The sequence below is a fragment of the Harpia harpyja genome, chromosome 2 (assembly GCF_026419915.1).
Source record: "Harpia harpyja isolate bHarHar1 chromosome 2, bHarHar1 primary haplotype, whole genome shotgun sequence".
NCBI lineage: Eukaryota > Metazoa > Chordata > Aves > Accipitriformes > Accipitridae > Harpia > Harpia harpyja.
The window spans coordinates 75,387,390-75,401,722 of NC_068941.1; the positions used below are offsets into that span (position 1 = coordinate 75,387,390).

At 39.8% G+C, this 14,333-nt stretch overlaps 1 protein-coding gene across 1 annotated transcript in view; it reads left to right on the forward strand.

Moving 5' to 3' along the window:
* Positions 1–14,333, forward strand: part of CLNK (cytokine dependent hematopoietic cell linker) — a 29,800-nt gene that overhangs the window by 9,689 nt on the left and 5,778 nt on the right. Inside the window, exons 8-14 of the mRNA XM_052780469.1 lie at positions 3,072–3,099; positions 6,765–6,783; positions 7,990–8,065; positions 9,251–9,291; positions 13,396–13,529; positions 13,910–13,987; positions 14,116–14,271. Of these exons, the coding sequence (XP_052636429.1) occupies positions 3,072–3,099; positions 6,765–6,783; positions 7,990–8,065; positions 9,251–9,291; positions 13,396–13,529; positions 13,910–13,987; positions 14,116–14,271 (532 nt within the window). The remainder of the gene's footprint in view (positions 1–3,071; positions 3,100–6,764; positions 6,784–7,989; positions 8,066–9,250; positions 9,292–13,395; positions 13,530–13,909; positions 13,988–14,115; positions 14,272–14,333) is intronic.

Consider the following 14,333-nt stretch of genomic DNA (forward strand, 5'->3'; position numbering starts at 1 on the left):
GACTTTACCTCCATTGCACTGCTGCTTTTACTTAAGAAAAAAAAAGTTATTCTTTAGACAGCTGTGAATAATTGAGAGAAGTGGTATTTAGCGTAATGTGATAGTAGCATATTTTAAAGAAAAAACTGCCAAAATAATGGTAAAGAAGAAAAGGAGTAGAAAAGTAGGCAGAACTTTCATGAACACTTTAAGGTTTGTCCTACTTTTTCTTACTAACATTTCGAGGTTTTGCAGCCAGTTCTAAGTAGAAACAATCGCACTTGCTTAGTACAGTTGGTGAACCAAGTGATGGGGAAATACACTGACCACACCAGAGATACAAAAATACACTCCACAACGCAAGGCTGTTACATTCAGCAAAAGAAATGACTAATCTGTAGCCAGAAGTCTTGTCCAGCCCATGAGACCAATGAATCCAGACTACAAATCGCTTCTTGTCCTTTCCATCTTGCCCTCCTCCATCATACGACACCCATGTTCATTCAGCATCCTGACACGGCAGCGCGGATGAGCGCTCGGTCCTGAAGCACAAACCGCTTGTGTCCAGCTGTATGGCCAAGCATGTGCATATGTCAGGTTATGAGGCTGGTTGCTTTTTTCAGACAACACACATATCTAGTCAGATGAAAATGTATGTACGCTGCTTACTGCCATGTAACCAGATGCATATGTGCTCTTGCTGTATGACCAAAATGCACATTCATAAATGGGGATGGTGGTGGACACATGCTGGGAAGAGGAATGACACACATCCAGGGGCCACAGGTTATAATGCTCAAATGCCTCTCAATGAAAACCTATTGCAGCCAGAAGTTTGGGCACAACTGAGCTGGGTCAATCCTGTCCATCCTTCCTTAAATGGTTTCAGTTTCAGTTCATCAGGATGGAATTTTGCTTCATTTTACAAAGGTCACTGCAAATCCCATGGGGGAAAAAGAAAGCTTGCAAATCAATGATATAATCTTCTGCTTAGAGTTAAGTATATACTTAAGGAGTGAGCTCTAAGTATGGGCTGGGTTTTTTTTCCTGAATGGTGCTTAAATTCTTTCATGGATTAGGTTCCAAAAGCTGTTGGTTGTTAAGATATTTTATTAATATGAAGTAGCTTCATATTCAGATGTGTGACCTGACCTATAGCTGCTAAGTTCCAAATCCCATGATTGATCCTCTCCCTCCGTAGGGCAGCACATACATTGCAAGCTGCGTGAGAACTGTTATAAGCCGTGTTTGCCAGCAGACATCAGTATGCAGAGCACTTGGATTTGATAGGTCCTATTAACCAAGCCAAATTCTGTAATATAAATACATGTCATTTCTCATGCTAGAAGTAAAAGGCAGCAGCAAAAATCATAACTACCAAACTCCGCTTCTCATTGCAGTTATAGATACCAAAATATTTCTAATAGTTTCTTGGGGGGGGGGGGGGGTGTGAGTATTGTACTAGGTTTTTTAATCACATGAGTAAGAGAGGAGTGGCACATACTAAGACCACACATGATCTGGGGAAGGCACTTCACGAATTTCCCACACAAGCACTTCACACAAAATATTTCTCACCCATTTTCAGTCCAGTCACAGCTTTGTAAGGAGAAAACATCCATATGAGCTGCAGTGTGGAGGAGTACGGCACTACAGCCATTATCTGCTAGACTGTAAGCAAAGCTGTCAAACCGCAGATGTGATTTAAGAGTGCAAGTCCTGTTTTCTAACAAGATTTGGAAGACTTATAAAATTAAACACATCATTATTTATACACTCTATAAATAGCCTCATAAAAAAAAATAGGCATATGAAGGATCTTGGAATGTATCTTAGAAGCTTTGGTGTGATTTAAACTTTTACATGCCTGTGGTAAGCAGGCCATGCAAGTGGCATGTCCCCTCGTGATGGAGGCCAGCCCTGCAAGCATGCTTCTATTACTGCTTAACTTTACCATGCACCCAATGTCCTGAATATAGGCTTTCACACGTCAAATAACAACCTTGGAGACCAAGCTAACAAATTGCAGAAGCTGAAACAAAAGCAACTATCCAAACCCCAAACAGTTCCTCTCCTTTCTCCTAGCCTTCCTGAAACTTTCCCCTAACAGATCATTCCCAAATTTCTTGCCTCTTTAACCCTCCATGCTGATGTTTTCAGCACAGGCACAAGGAAAAGACCCCTTCTCGCTGACCAAGTGTTGAAAGGCACCTCCCAGGGTTTTCTACACCATCTTCCTTTTGCATTCTTTCTGACTGATTTAGCAAAATAACTCAGTCATATTTTCTCAGTCCAGGAGGTAAGCTAAGCAGGGACTAAATCCTGGAGCCTTCAAAAAACTACTAGATCCTTATCCACACCTTATGTTGCTAAATAACTTCTAAAATCTGGTCCTCTATCTTTTTTATTATGAGATACATGCTGCTAAAAAGCATGAGTGTTCATCATACTCAGGACATCTAACAAAAGATGTCAGACTCAATATATTGTCCCTTTTTGCGGGGAGAATATTTTCTGACAAAACTCAGGAAAGGAAGATACTCCTGTTGATCAGGCATATCAGGAGAAGGCAGAAAAATACCTAAACACCTACTTGAATCAGGACTGTGAGGAGCATTCTCCATTTCTCTTTTCTGGTTTGCATCTCCTTTCCTCTACACCTTCCATTCTGCCTCTGTGAATGTTTCATTTTTGAAACTCTTCAGTCTTCACGGAACTTACCTTCATTTATAGCTGACTTTAAAGTTCATAATAAGACTTTCTGGCATGAGATGAAAAGCATTGAAGAAAGCTGATAATCATTCACATCTCTTCTCCCCTCCTCCCAGAATAAATCCTTAGCAAAGACTTTCTCATTCACCATAATGAATTCAGTGGATGCTATTCTTCTTTATGGAAGTCCATAACCTTCTCCTGGAAATAATTTATGTAAAAAAATAACCAGCCTCTGAATTTCTACAGCAGTAATAAAATCCTTTCCTTGCCAAGGGCTGTTAATTTTCAGTGATGATGTAATCAAAGTATTTAAGTACTCAAAGTGATTTTTATTTTATGATAATGAAATGTTTTGCATATAATTCTTTCTTTTCCAGACATATATCTGTTAAGGAACTAAACAAAGTAAGTAATCATCTTTGTATATATTAGGACCATAAAAACCGTACACATTCCATGGCTACACAGCCTCTCTTGTAACAGTATTTTAGCCTACTAGGTAAAAATACTATAAGAATCATATTAGCTTTGGGTCATAAATGTATCTGTCTTTAATGTGTGTAGCATTTTCAATACCACTACTTTCTGAATGGCAGGTAAGTTCCTGGAGTTGCTTGCAGAAATAAAAACATACATACATTGCAAAGCTACCTTCCCAAGTATCCACATAAAAGCGTATCTCATAACTGCCAGATGCTGCGGATGCCTATGAATGGTCAGCAGCAGGAGAGACACTCTCTTTCAGGGAAACAGAGACTCCACACAGATTTTTTAAAAGCAGAAAACTGAAATTATAAGGCCAATAGCGGAGTGGAATAGTATTACTGTGATGTAACTACAAGGCTACCTCAAAAATAAGATGACCCTTTGCAATAAGAGAAACAAAAATTGACCAATTTTATATCCAGAATGAACCTCACCTATTATCCCCCAGCTCCCTTCTCCCTCTCCTCCCTCCGCTCCTTCCCTAGGGCCTCTCACAAGCCCTGCAAAATCTGTCACCTCAGACAAATGGCAGCTTTGCCTGCAAAATAGCTCCGGCAGCAACTGAGGGGGCCACCACACCGCTGCTCAGGTGCCTCCGTGCTCTTACGGCTTCGCCCAGCCGAACCCCTCGCCACCCTCCCCAGCAAGGTGGGGACCCCAGCCAGAGCGATGCCCAGTCCTCGCTGCCCTCCGAGCCCAGCACGGCCCCGCACAGCACAGCCTACCCACCCAAGCTCACCCTCCGCTATGGCCTCGAACCTCCTGAGCCATGGGCAGCCCTGTAAGCCCCAGTACGTCCCCCAGTTCATCTCCCACTAGCCCCATCCTCCAGCTCACAACCTACCTTCCTCCCAGCCCATCTGCAAAGATCCACCAAGGGCAGCTCTAGGCTCCAGGCACCGCTGAGACATGTGTGCTCTCAATCCCGGCAATGCTGAAGCAGCGGCTCTGAGTTCCCCGGTCTGACAGAGGCTAAAAGGGCTCTTCCCTCCCTCCCCGTACCTCCGAGCTGACCACTTCTCCTCCCAGCACGGCCACCTGCAGCCCTGCCACCGGCAACCCCTGCACCAGCTGGCTGTGTCCAGAGGGCAGAAGCTGAGAGGAGCGATGCTGGGAATGCACCTATAGGCATATATAAAGCAGAAAGCACTAACTTTTACAGAGAGACTGGTAAAGGCAAGTGATTTTTTTTTTTTTTTTTTTCAGATCCTAGTTTCTGTAAAAAGGTTTTTAACAAGTTCCTTCACTTTCTACTTGGGCCAGTGAAGTAAAGCAGAGGAAATGGGTTTAGCAATAAAGGGGTTTAGTTATGACAAGTGGTTGCCTAGAAGATGTATTAAGAGATACAGTCCCTACAATAATGCAGAGTGTTTAAGGATGTTTGTAAAATTCAGAGATAGGTTATAATTTATGGCATTTTGTGTTTCTTACTGAATGTTCTGTTTACTGCACTAATTCATTTCTATTGTATTGGGGTTTTATCTCATTGCAAGGGAACAGAGGAAAGAAAGGAGTCTCTATACTAGTTAAGCCCAGCTGTATCCTACCACAGTGGGCTGTAGCAGAAATCTATAGACTGGTCTAGCTCTAACTTTCAAATCCTTTGAGTTTTTCTTCTCCACAGTTCTGACTGGGAGGCTGTCCCAAACCTCACTCCTCCTGTGGTTAGAAACTATAGTTTGAAAGATCATTAGAAAACGTGGTTTGATTGCAATATTGTAATTAACATTTAATGCTAAAAAAATTATATATTGGCAAGAAAGATAATATTTTAACACAAAAAGCTTTGTCTTCTCCTAGATACTGACTCATTACAAACCAAATATGAAAACACTCCCAAGAACAATAAATATCTTACATCTGTAATTAATATTTCTGGCTGGGCACCGTACAGCTGCACAAATACTGCAGCTCCTAACAGGCTCTTAGTTTGGCTATACCTTAAGGAGAAATATCGTATATCTCATAATACAGAAAAGATAAAATTTAATTTGGATCACTTCCCATTCATATAGATCTGAAGACATAAATAGTTTCAGCGTGACCTGGAGGAGGAGACAGAGTGTGCCCTTGTCAGGGTTTTGGACACCAAACAGTGGGTCAACAGGTTTGAGAGCAGGACTGCCCTTCACCAGGACCCAGACAGGCTGTAGGAGAGGGTCAAGAGGAGCCTCCTGAAATCAGAAAGGACAAATGCAAAATCCTGCCCCAGGATGGACTCACCCCCTTGGCAGCAGCTCTGCTCAAAAGGACCTGGGGACCACAGGCTTAACGTAGGCCACTGGTGTGCCCTTGGTGGCCATAAAGGCTAACAGCATATCGAGCTGTATCAACACAAGCATAGCCAAGAGATCAAGGGAAGGGACTATTCCCTTTTACTCATCACTCATTAGACAACACCTGGAGTACTGCACAAGGCTGCAGTTGACAGAGAGGAGTGGGTCAGCAGCGGGTCACCAGTACAGTCAGGGTGTGCAGTACCTGCCCTATGAAATGAGGCTGATGAGGCTGGGCTCCCTTAGCCTGGAGGGGGGATGGCTCTGGGGGAACCCAATAGCAGCCTGCCAGTGCCTTAGAGATGATTATCAAGGAGGCAGAGCATGGCACTTGACAGAGTGCACAGTGAAAGTACAAGGGGCAATGATCTTGAAATAGGAACGTTTCAACCAGAAATAAGGAAGATAAATTAATTATGAGGGTATTTATGAGGGTGTTGGAACAGGTTGCCCAGAGAGGCTGTGAAATCTATGTTCTGGAGGTTTGCAGGACCCAGCTGGTCAAAGCTCTGAGCCCAGGTCTCATCTCACAGTTCACTGTGCTTTAAGCAGGAACTTGGACTACAGAACTGCCTAGGTCCCTTCCGACCTGAATGAGACTATGAATTTCTAAGTAATGGATAAACATTATTGAGGAAGTAACTTTTAAGGAAGACTCAAAGTGCAACATTTACAAAGAGTAAAACATTCTTCTCTTTGATTTTTATGTATTACAGTCTTGTGTGTATCAAATTAACAAACAAAATAATTACTATTCCCATGTGAATCAAAATAATACAGAAATACAGTGAAAGTTTATGAGTCAAACTCTGGTCTTTAGACACCTGTCTACCATTCACTTCTTTGTAACATAATACACTGAACTAAGACTCTCTACACAGTGATATTGAATGAAGTTATCTGCCGCGACAGTAAAAATAGTTGTACCGTCAGTTAAGGAGCCTGAAAAGAAATGACTGATTTTACTCTTTGGATAGTGTATCTCCAGTCTATCAAAATCAATCTCTTGATTTAATACAAGATCAATGAAGGAAAACCATATTGTAAGTTAAACTGATGCACAATAGTCATCATGAAATGGTGATCACGTATGATCACTGTATGTTCACCTATACCCCTAAAAATTCAGTTCACATTGATGCCAGTGGACTGAATCAGCATTCAGCCTGAGTTTTTGACAAAGTGATCAGGTATTAATGGTTGAATATCTATAAATTGTTTTAAAATTAAAAGATCATTGGGTCTGTTGGGGTATGTTCAAGTTGGTAATTGAAAAATATTTACTGTCTATGTTATCATTTTATATAGGCACCTGGAAAAGAACAAGGTTAGTATTTAATAATATGATATTAATTTGTTGTCTTTACTTCATATTGCAAGAACAAAATATTCTATCATTAAAATTCCAGCTGAAGTAATCAGTATAGGAACCTGACTTCTATCCTGCCAAGTAGCATCAGGCCATCTGGCTCTATATTTAAATGAGTAAAAGACATCCCCCAGGCATATGTCTGCTGAGAACAGAGAGATTTAGAGTGACCTCAACAGTTGTTGAAGATGTAGCAGCAAAAAGGAATTTAACTTGGCATTAACTACAGCTGTTTGGGGAACCAGGGTATCACATTTGTTCTAAGCAAATCAAAGTCTTAAGGTTCTGGGGAAATTAAGAGTGCTGGAACCTAAAAAACTGAGGGGAGGATAACCCCAAAAGAAAAGAATGGATTAATCTGATCTGCACAGAGAACATCACCCTTCTTTCCATCTTGCTCCTCTCCCATGATTCAAGGGTGAGACTTTTGAAAGAAACTTTTTAAAAAGAATTAGGTATTTAAAGCTTAAAAAACCCAGGATTTAAAAAAAAAAAGTTTTAAAAACATATCAATTCTTTAGATGTATATACAGCTTTGAAAAAACAGCTTAAGCCACTCGCTGTGTATGTGCACATGAAGGTCCATGAGAAAACCATCACTCTGAAATATTTTGAAGATAGATACAGGCTACGTGATGTTTACGCTGTTTACACCTTTGTGTTCATGAGTTCATAATTTCCTCTGGCATTTCCTTTTGCGGATTAAGGCACAGTTTCCTGATTTTCAGCTAGAAATAGTATTGACTGCATTAATACATTCAATGCCTATCTATCCTGTCCTATAAGAAAGATTTATGAACCCTCCATATACTCCTAGTACAGCATTCTACATTATTTACCATTATGTTAAGCGATTTATGAACCTTCCATATACTCCTAGTACAGCATTCTACATTACTTACCATTATGTTAAGCCATATTTGGCATCAGCAAAACCTGTAACATTCACCATGTAACATTCAGTACTAGTATAAATGTTCCCCACTGAAATCATTACCTGACTCATTTAAGCCAGACTGATTGCAGCCTATTAGGTTTTTCTATTGAACTGCCTCCCCCTTACATACAAATTTAGTTAAGTTAATTTATTTCACAGTAGTTGCTAGATACTGTCGAAGTTACACATAAGAGGAAATAGTAAGTTCTTATTCTTTTTATTAATAGTTACAGATTTGGGGGAGAAACCTGAAGCATCTTTTCAAGCACAACAGTATAAACCAAAGCATCATCCTGAAGCCAGGTAGGAATATAAGAATTTAATGAGTTTGTACTGGATGCTTCAAGGACTAAACATTCTGTCCTAGAAAATGATACTTCACTATGCAATAAAAGCAAGATGATATCACTTTCTGATGCCAGGTAGTGATATATTATGTTTTGCCCTGATGCATGACAAGAACCATCTTTGGGAATTGCTTTCAAGGTATTGTAATTGCACATTCAATTTTTATCTTTAATAGCCTATTACTGTATTACATTTTTGCCTCACTTTCCATGACAGGGTGTTAAATATACTGTATAAAGAAGCTCTGCCATCTCCAGCCTCAGCATTTCCTCTCCCCCTTATTTTCTATTTTTATATACAAAGAATACATACTTGGCCTTTCAAAGGCCAATTATTCTTCTATAGAAATCTGCCACAGTTGCTCCTATTTTTCTTTTCTAACCTACACAAATCTTTCTTTTCTAAATGTGCTCTTAAATCTATATCCTCCTAAAGTATCCAACAAAACCCAAAAGTATGGGATAAAGTATAGGAAGTATATGAATGATTCAACATGTTTCCTAGACAAATACTGAATCTCTCATCTAGCCTTGTTTACAATGATGCCAGTTCTCCAGGATAAAATTATTGTCTGGAGTAAATGTGACAGTATTTGTGACCCCTAGTATTTTGCTGCTTCTTGTGTGGTACCAGTGGCCCTGTTATGTTAAGTTATTTGGTCGGTGCTTTTCCCAGAGTAACCATTCTTATTAATAGCACAACAAAATACCAGCTCGGTACTCAGCAGTAGTCTAGAAAATCAGGGCAGGGAACAATTGCTCCCTGCGTCTTGCAATAGAAGGACTGGGAACATCAGGTAAAATTAGCAGGGAACAGGCTCAAAACAAACAAAAGCAAATTGTGCTTCACTACACATGGAGTCAAAATGTGAAACTCTTGCCAAATAGTCTTGAGGAGAGTAAAAATATATATAACTTCAAAAAGTGGCTGGTGAAATTAATGGAAGAGAAATCTGTCAAAAGATGCTAAATACAAAATTACCACCCAAAACCCAGGAAGGCCCAAAGCTGCAATCAGTAGAGGAAGGGGTATTCTGGGGAAGCACAGATATGCATTGCTCTATAATTTTACTGTTACTTAAATACTGCCACTAACAGAAATATTTTTCTGACATTACTTTCATTCATTGCTTTTTCCTAGCCTTCAATGTACACGGAGCTCTAAAATGGTTTGCAGCTCAGGTAAGAACCAGAGATTGCTTTGAAAACTAAACCAGGCATGGATAAATAAGAATAAGAAACAGAACCACATTTCTATGTGTGTATGAGTGCACTGGGGATTTTCAATGCATGGAGTTAGTGCAAAGGGATTGTTGAAGAAAGCAAGCAGAAAGCAAGGGAAACAATGGCACAGTCAATAGTAGCGAAGAAACAAGCAGAGAGTTACTTGCTTGGCTATACCCCATGCCTGGTTCAAGCTAAGAAATGCCGAACCTAGAACGCAAGTGTTAAACCGCTGCAGACCCCTGCACCCAGAAAAGGGTGGGGATTTGGACAAGCTGCTGAAAGACGATGGGGAGAGGAAGAAAAGGCAAATTGCTTGGGCATACAAAGAGACACCCACAAAGAAAGAGCATGCTTGTGAGCACAACCATCTCTGCTTTTCCAGGCAGAGATGCAATCAGCTGGGCTAAATAGAAGCTACAGATGTTCAGGACATTATAGAGCAGCTACTATGGATTTAATGCCATTGTGTAAACAAGTAAACTGATCTTTGAAGAAATTGCTTTAGATTTATCCCAGATTCCTGCAGGGAAGGAACTGTAGGTGCCATTATCAGTCAGGTCTGTCAAATAATTACAGTTGGAAACAGGACTTCCCCTGGACTGTGTGGTTTTACCTAAGGGAACGTACTGGAAGCAAACATTAACATTGGTGGGGTGCCCTGCCAAGAAAGGGCCTGTGGTGTGGCTTGCCCAGGAACCATGGCAATGTCCCTCTGCTCATTTTCCCTAGATTTCTTTAAGATTGACAGAACTGAATCCAACACACAGGAGTAGTTTCACTAGATTCATATGCAGTCTCTCTAATCTTGAAGACAATACTTCTACAAACACTATTAAAAGTTGTGTTCGCTTTTTGCTGTCATATCATACTGTATCTGTTGTCCACCAACCCCCCTACCTAATTTCTTCTAGAAAAATACAGCCTCATTAGTATTTAACCCCAAATTGCTATATAGCTCATCCCTACCTTTCAATATACTTACACCTGCTTTAAAAAGTATTTCTTTCCATAAACCCAAAAGAGACAAAAACACCCCAGCATATACTTATAGACTTTTGAAAAGCAAAATCCCTTTATTAGCCAAACTTCATGGTAAGAATTGTGTAAGCAAAAGAAAACACTTATTCTGTTGTGTGAGTATGATTTCTTTCTGCAGAACTGCATACTAAAGATAAAAGATGCTATAAAGGAAACTCTCTGATATATTTGTCTTTCATAAACAGATTGATTGGTAAAGAGGTGTATCTATACCTTAGATGGAATACATATAAATAACATGACCTTGGTCTTTCTAGTTTTTTGAATGCCATTAAACTGCACCAGTCAAGTTAGCTCATGCTGTATCTCCATTCCTCAAGAAGAGAGTTCATGCCTTGGGAGACCCAGAGACTTTGGGATCTGAAGGGCTATAAGAATAACCCATGCTGGTAACTTCCTACTGTCCTTGACTACACTTATACTTTTATATTCCCCCTTAACTGCCTCTGCAAATGCCCTTTTGTATCAAAAAACCCAAACCCTTAAGCTGTGCCAAGAAACTGAGAGTTGCATAATGGTAAAAGCAAATACCACCAGGAAGAACATATGGACTGTATTATTTATTTAGATAAAGTAGGATTCACTTTAACTTTGGTCATTGCCAGGCTAAACAAGCCCACCTCCCCCAGCTTTGTTTCACAGGCTCCAGCTCCCTGATTCTGGTGGTGGCCTTCCACTGAGCCACTTCTGGTTATTAACATCCTTCTTGGGCTGGGGGTGCAAGTCCACATACTCTCGTCTGGATACCTCCTAAAAATCTTTCTTTACATAATCCACAAAGCTCATCTAGGTCTCTGTTTGCTGCTGTTCTCAGGAGCCTCTCAGTCTTTTTCCTAGGTGCCCCATACCCATCTCCACTTCAGACACTTCCTACCATCCCTACCACCGCGCTTGGTCATTCAGGCTCTCTGGGACAGCACATTCTCCTTTTCCCTCTGTAAATTCCTTGCCCTCCTGAAACAACAGGGAGAGAACAAACAAGTAGCCTTTGCCCCTGCTACCCTACAATTGCCTTTAAAGTCCATGTTTGGATTAAAAAATATGTTAAGATGAAATATTAATTTTATTAAATTTCTGCAAATATCCTTTTTTTTATCCTATGTAAGTACATGAGCGTTAGGTTTACGGTTGGACTCAATGATCTTAAAGGTTTTTTCCAACCTAAATGATTCTATGATTCTGTATTTGTCTCTCTGGTAGTTTTCGCTTTTATTGTTGAAAGCAAATTATTTTCTGTGCAAAAGTCTAAAACATTCTTCTTCAATTTCTCAACAAGCCATTGTTAACCCTATCCCAGCCAGACCCAGTACATGAGCATTGCAAGAGAATTTTCCACTTCTTGTCCCCCAGCTTAAGGCATACCAGAAAAAATTCTACAGAACATACACAGCACTGGTCACAAAGCAAACATGGTCCTAGCTGTGGGGTCTCTTTTTAAACACAAAGTGTCTGGGGATAGCCACCAAAAATGCAATGTGAACACAAATGCCAAAATCAGGATCCGATAAGCTGAACGCTGACCTATTGGCATTTTGACAACTCAAATTGTTTGCAGAAACAAAACGTAGATGTCTGGTCCCAGACCCTTTGAACAGGGATTTCATTTCTGAGAGGACTGATTGCCTGCTGAAGATCATGGCTGTTTGTCTACTGAGATCAGTGGATGTTGTTTACTGTCTTAAAAACAAATGTAATGCTGTTATAAACCAGAACATGTTACATGTATGCATGAAACAGTGAAACACTCTGAAAACCATTTTTCTTCTGTAAAAGAATGTCTTCCAAATAAAATTTCTTTAATATTCTGTCATGTGCTATGTATAGGCAGAAAAATAATAAACTGATAAAGCATGAACAATAGATAAAACATAATTAAATACCGCTTTGGCAAACAGTACTGTCTCTCGTGACAGTAACCAGAGGGAAAAGATGGAAGCCATTGATAATCACATTTTTCTCATTTACTCTTACAACAGACACACTAGGTCATTTCTCCCACCAGCACTGCATGAAACAAACAAAAATGCTTTCTGTTGTAGAGCAGGCTATGATGGTTTTTATCTTCAGTTAACCATTTTTTCACCATGTCATGTACCTGCAAACTGCATTTGACCTATACATTGAAAGCAAGCCCTTGCTTTTCTCAGACTGTTTCTGCTGCATCCTAATCGGACTCAGTCCAAGCCTCCTACATCACCCCATGCTTCGTGTTCCTGCCCCATCCCCTGCGCTCACACAGCTCCCCGGTGACATGGCAAGCTGGGTCCAGCTGGTAAACGGCAGCCCTAAATCTACAGACAGCAAATCACATTTACTTTGGGAGGATGGTTTTCAGCTATGTAAGCTCCCTCAGTCAGCTGTCTTCTCAGCACAGCAGTATGGAGCAGGAACATGCAGCAGAGGACCACCACCTTCATCTTTTTCTTAATGCAAAAGCAACTGCAGTTCTTGGTTCTAAATTTATTAATTGAAACAAGTTGCAGAGCAGACTGAAATGCATCAGCATGGCAGAACCTCTGAATGTTTTAAGGTTTCAACAGCTTGGCAGAAACAATGCTAGCTGGCAATGGGATAATAAGGGGCTTTAATATGATCCAACATAACAGCAGCTCTGATCCAACACAAATAAAAGAGGCTCAAAAGGTGAAAGTAGAACAGAATGAACCATTACACTTGTCCTATATTTATTATTTTATTTAGCATTTGCTATTTTATTTGTAGTTTATTTTTAATATTTTGTGATGTGTGCAAGAACCTGGCAGAGTGATGGCAATTAAAAAAACATCAGGAAACTAATGTGTTAAATCTCTTGGGGCATGAATCTGAAATCACTGATGCTGCATTAGCACAAGACCACTCATAACTGACAGCTCTAAATTTTAAAGGTTAGTGCACAATACTGTATTTCTAAATGGTAAATGCTATTCTCAGACTTACTAAATAAAACTGATAAAGTAAAATGAAACTATAACTTAAGTTTAAAAAAATACAACTTTTTTCCTTCTGAATTTACTTTTACAGGGTCCACATTAAATGTGGAGAATTTGTCAGTGAAGAGGTCAACACCTCCTACACCATATGCAGCATTCAAAAATAAATCAAAACATTCACTTGTAGAACGGGAAACGCAATCTCTTACCCAACCCACTGAAAAGGTAAAGAATGCTTTGCTTCATAAAGATACAGGTTTTTAGAAAACAGGATTATCACTATAGGGCACACACAAAGAGCACAAGAACTGCTGTTTACTGAAAACATTCCCCCAAGACGTTAAACAGTCTGAAAGCTGTGGGTATTCAGCACCCTTAAAAACAAGTCCAATATGAGCTCTTGAAACCATGGATAAGAATTTAAATGTCTAATTTGATTCAGATTTCCTAACAGGACTTCTCCATATAGATGCATTACAATTATTTTTATAAATTCTGCTAAACTTTCTTTAAATGCAGATTAGATATAACCTGTTTTCACTGGCTTTTGCTTCTGCCAACTGTGGTTGATTTCTGTACACTGATTATGCTATCTTAAAATCAAGGATTTAAACAAATATGAATGGTACATTGGAGAATATGATCGCCATGAAGCAGAGAAGGCACTGTTACAGGAAAACACTGTAAGTACAATTTATCTCAAAACCTGGGGTGTAAACTCTTAGAGAACATGTCTGTAAACTGTCCACGATGGCTTACAAGTTTTGTTGTGAACTAACCATACAATCCGTAATTTAAATGTGTCATACAGGATGAAACATTCTTGGTTAGAGATTGTTCAAAGAAATCAAATGCTGAGCCATACGTTTTGGTTGTCTATTACGGAAGAAAAGTATACAACATTAAAGTACGTTTTCTGGAAGACAGCCAACAATATGCACTGGGAACAGGGCTCAGAGGAGATGATGTAAGTAAAATCCCATCTAATGTTACAGTCTATTGCTTTTATGTCACACTTCACAAGTTCTT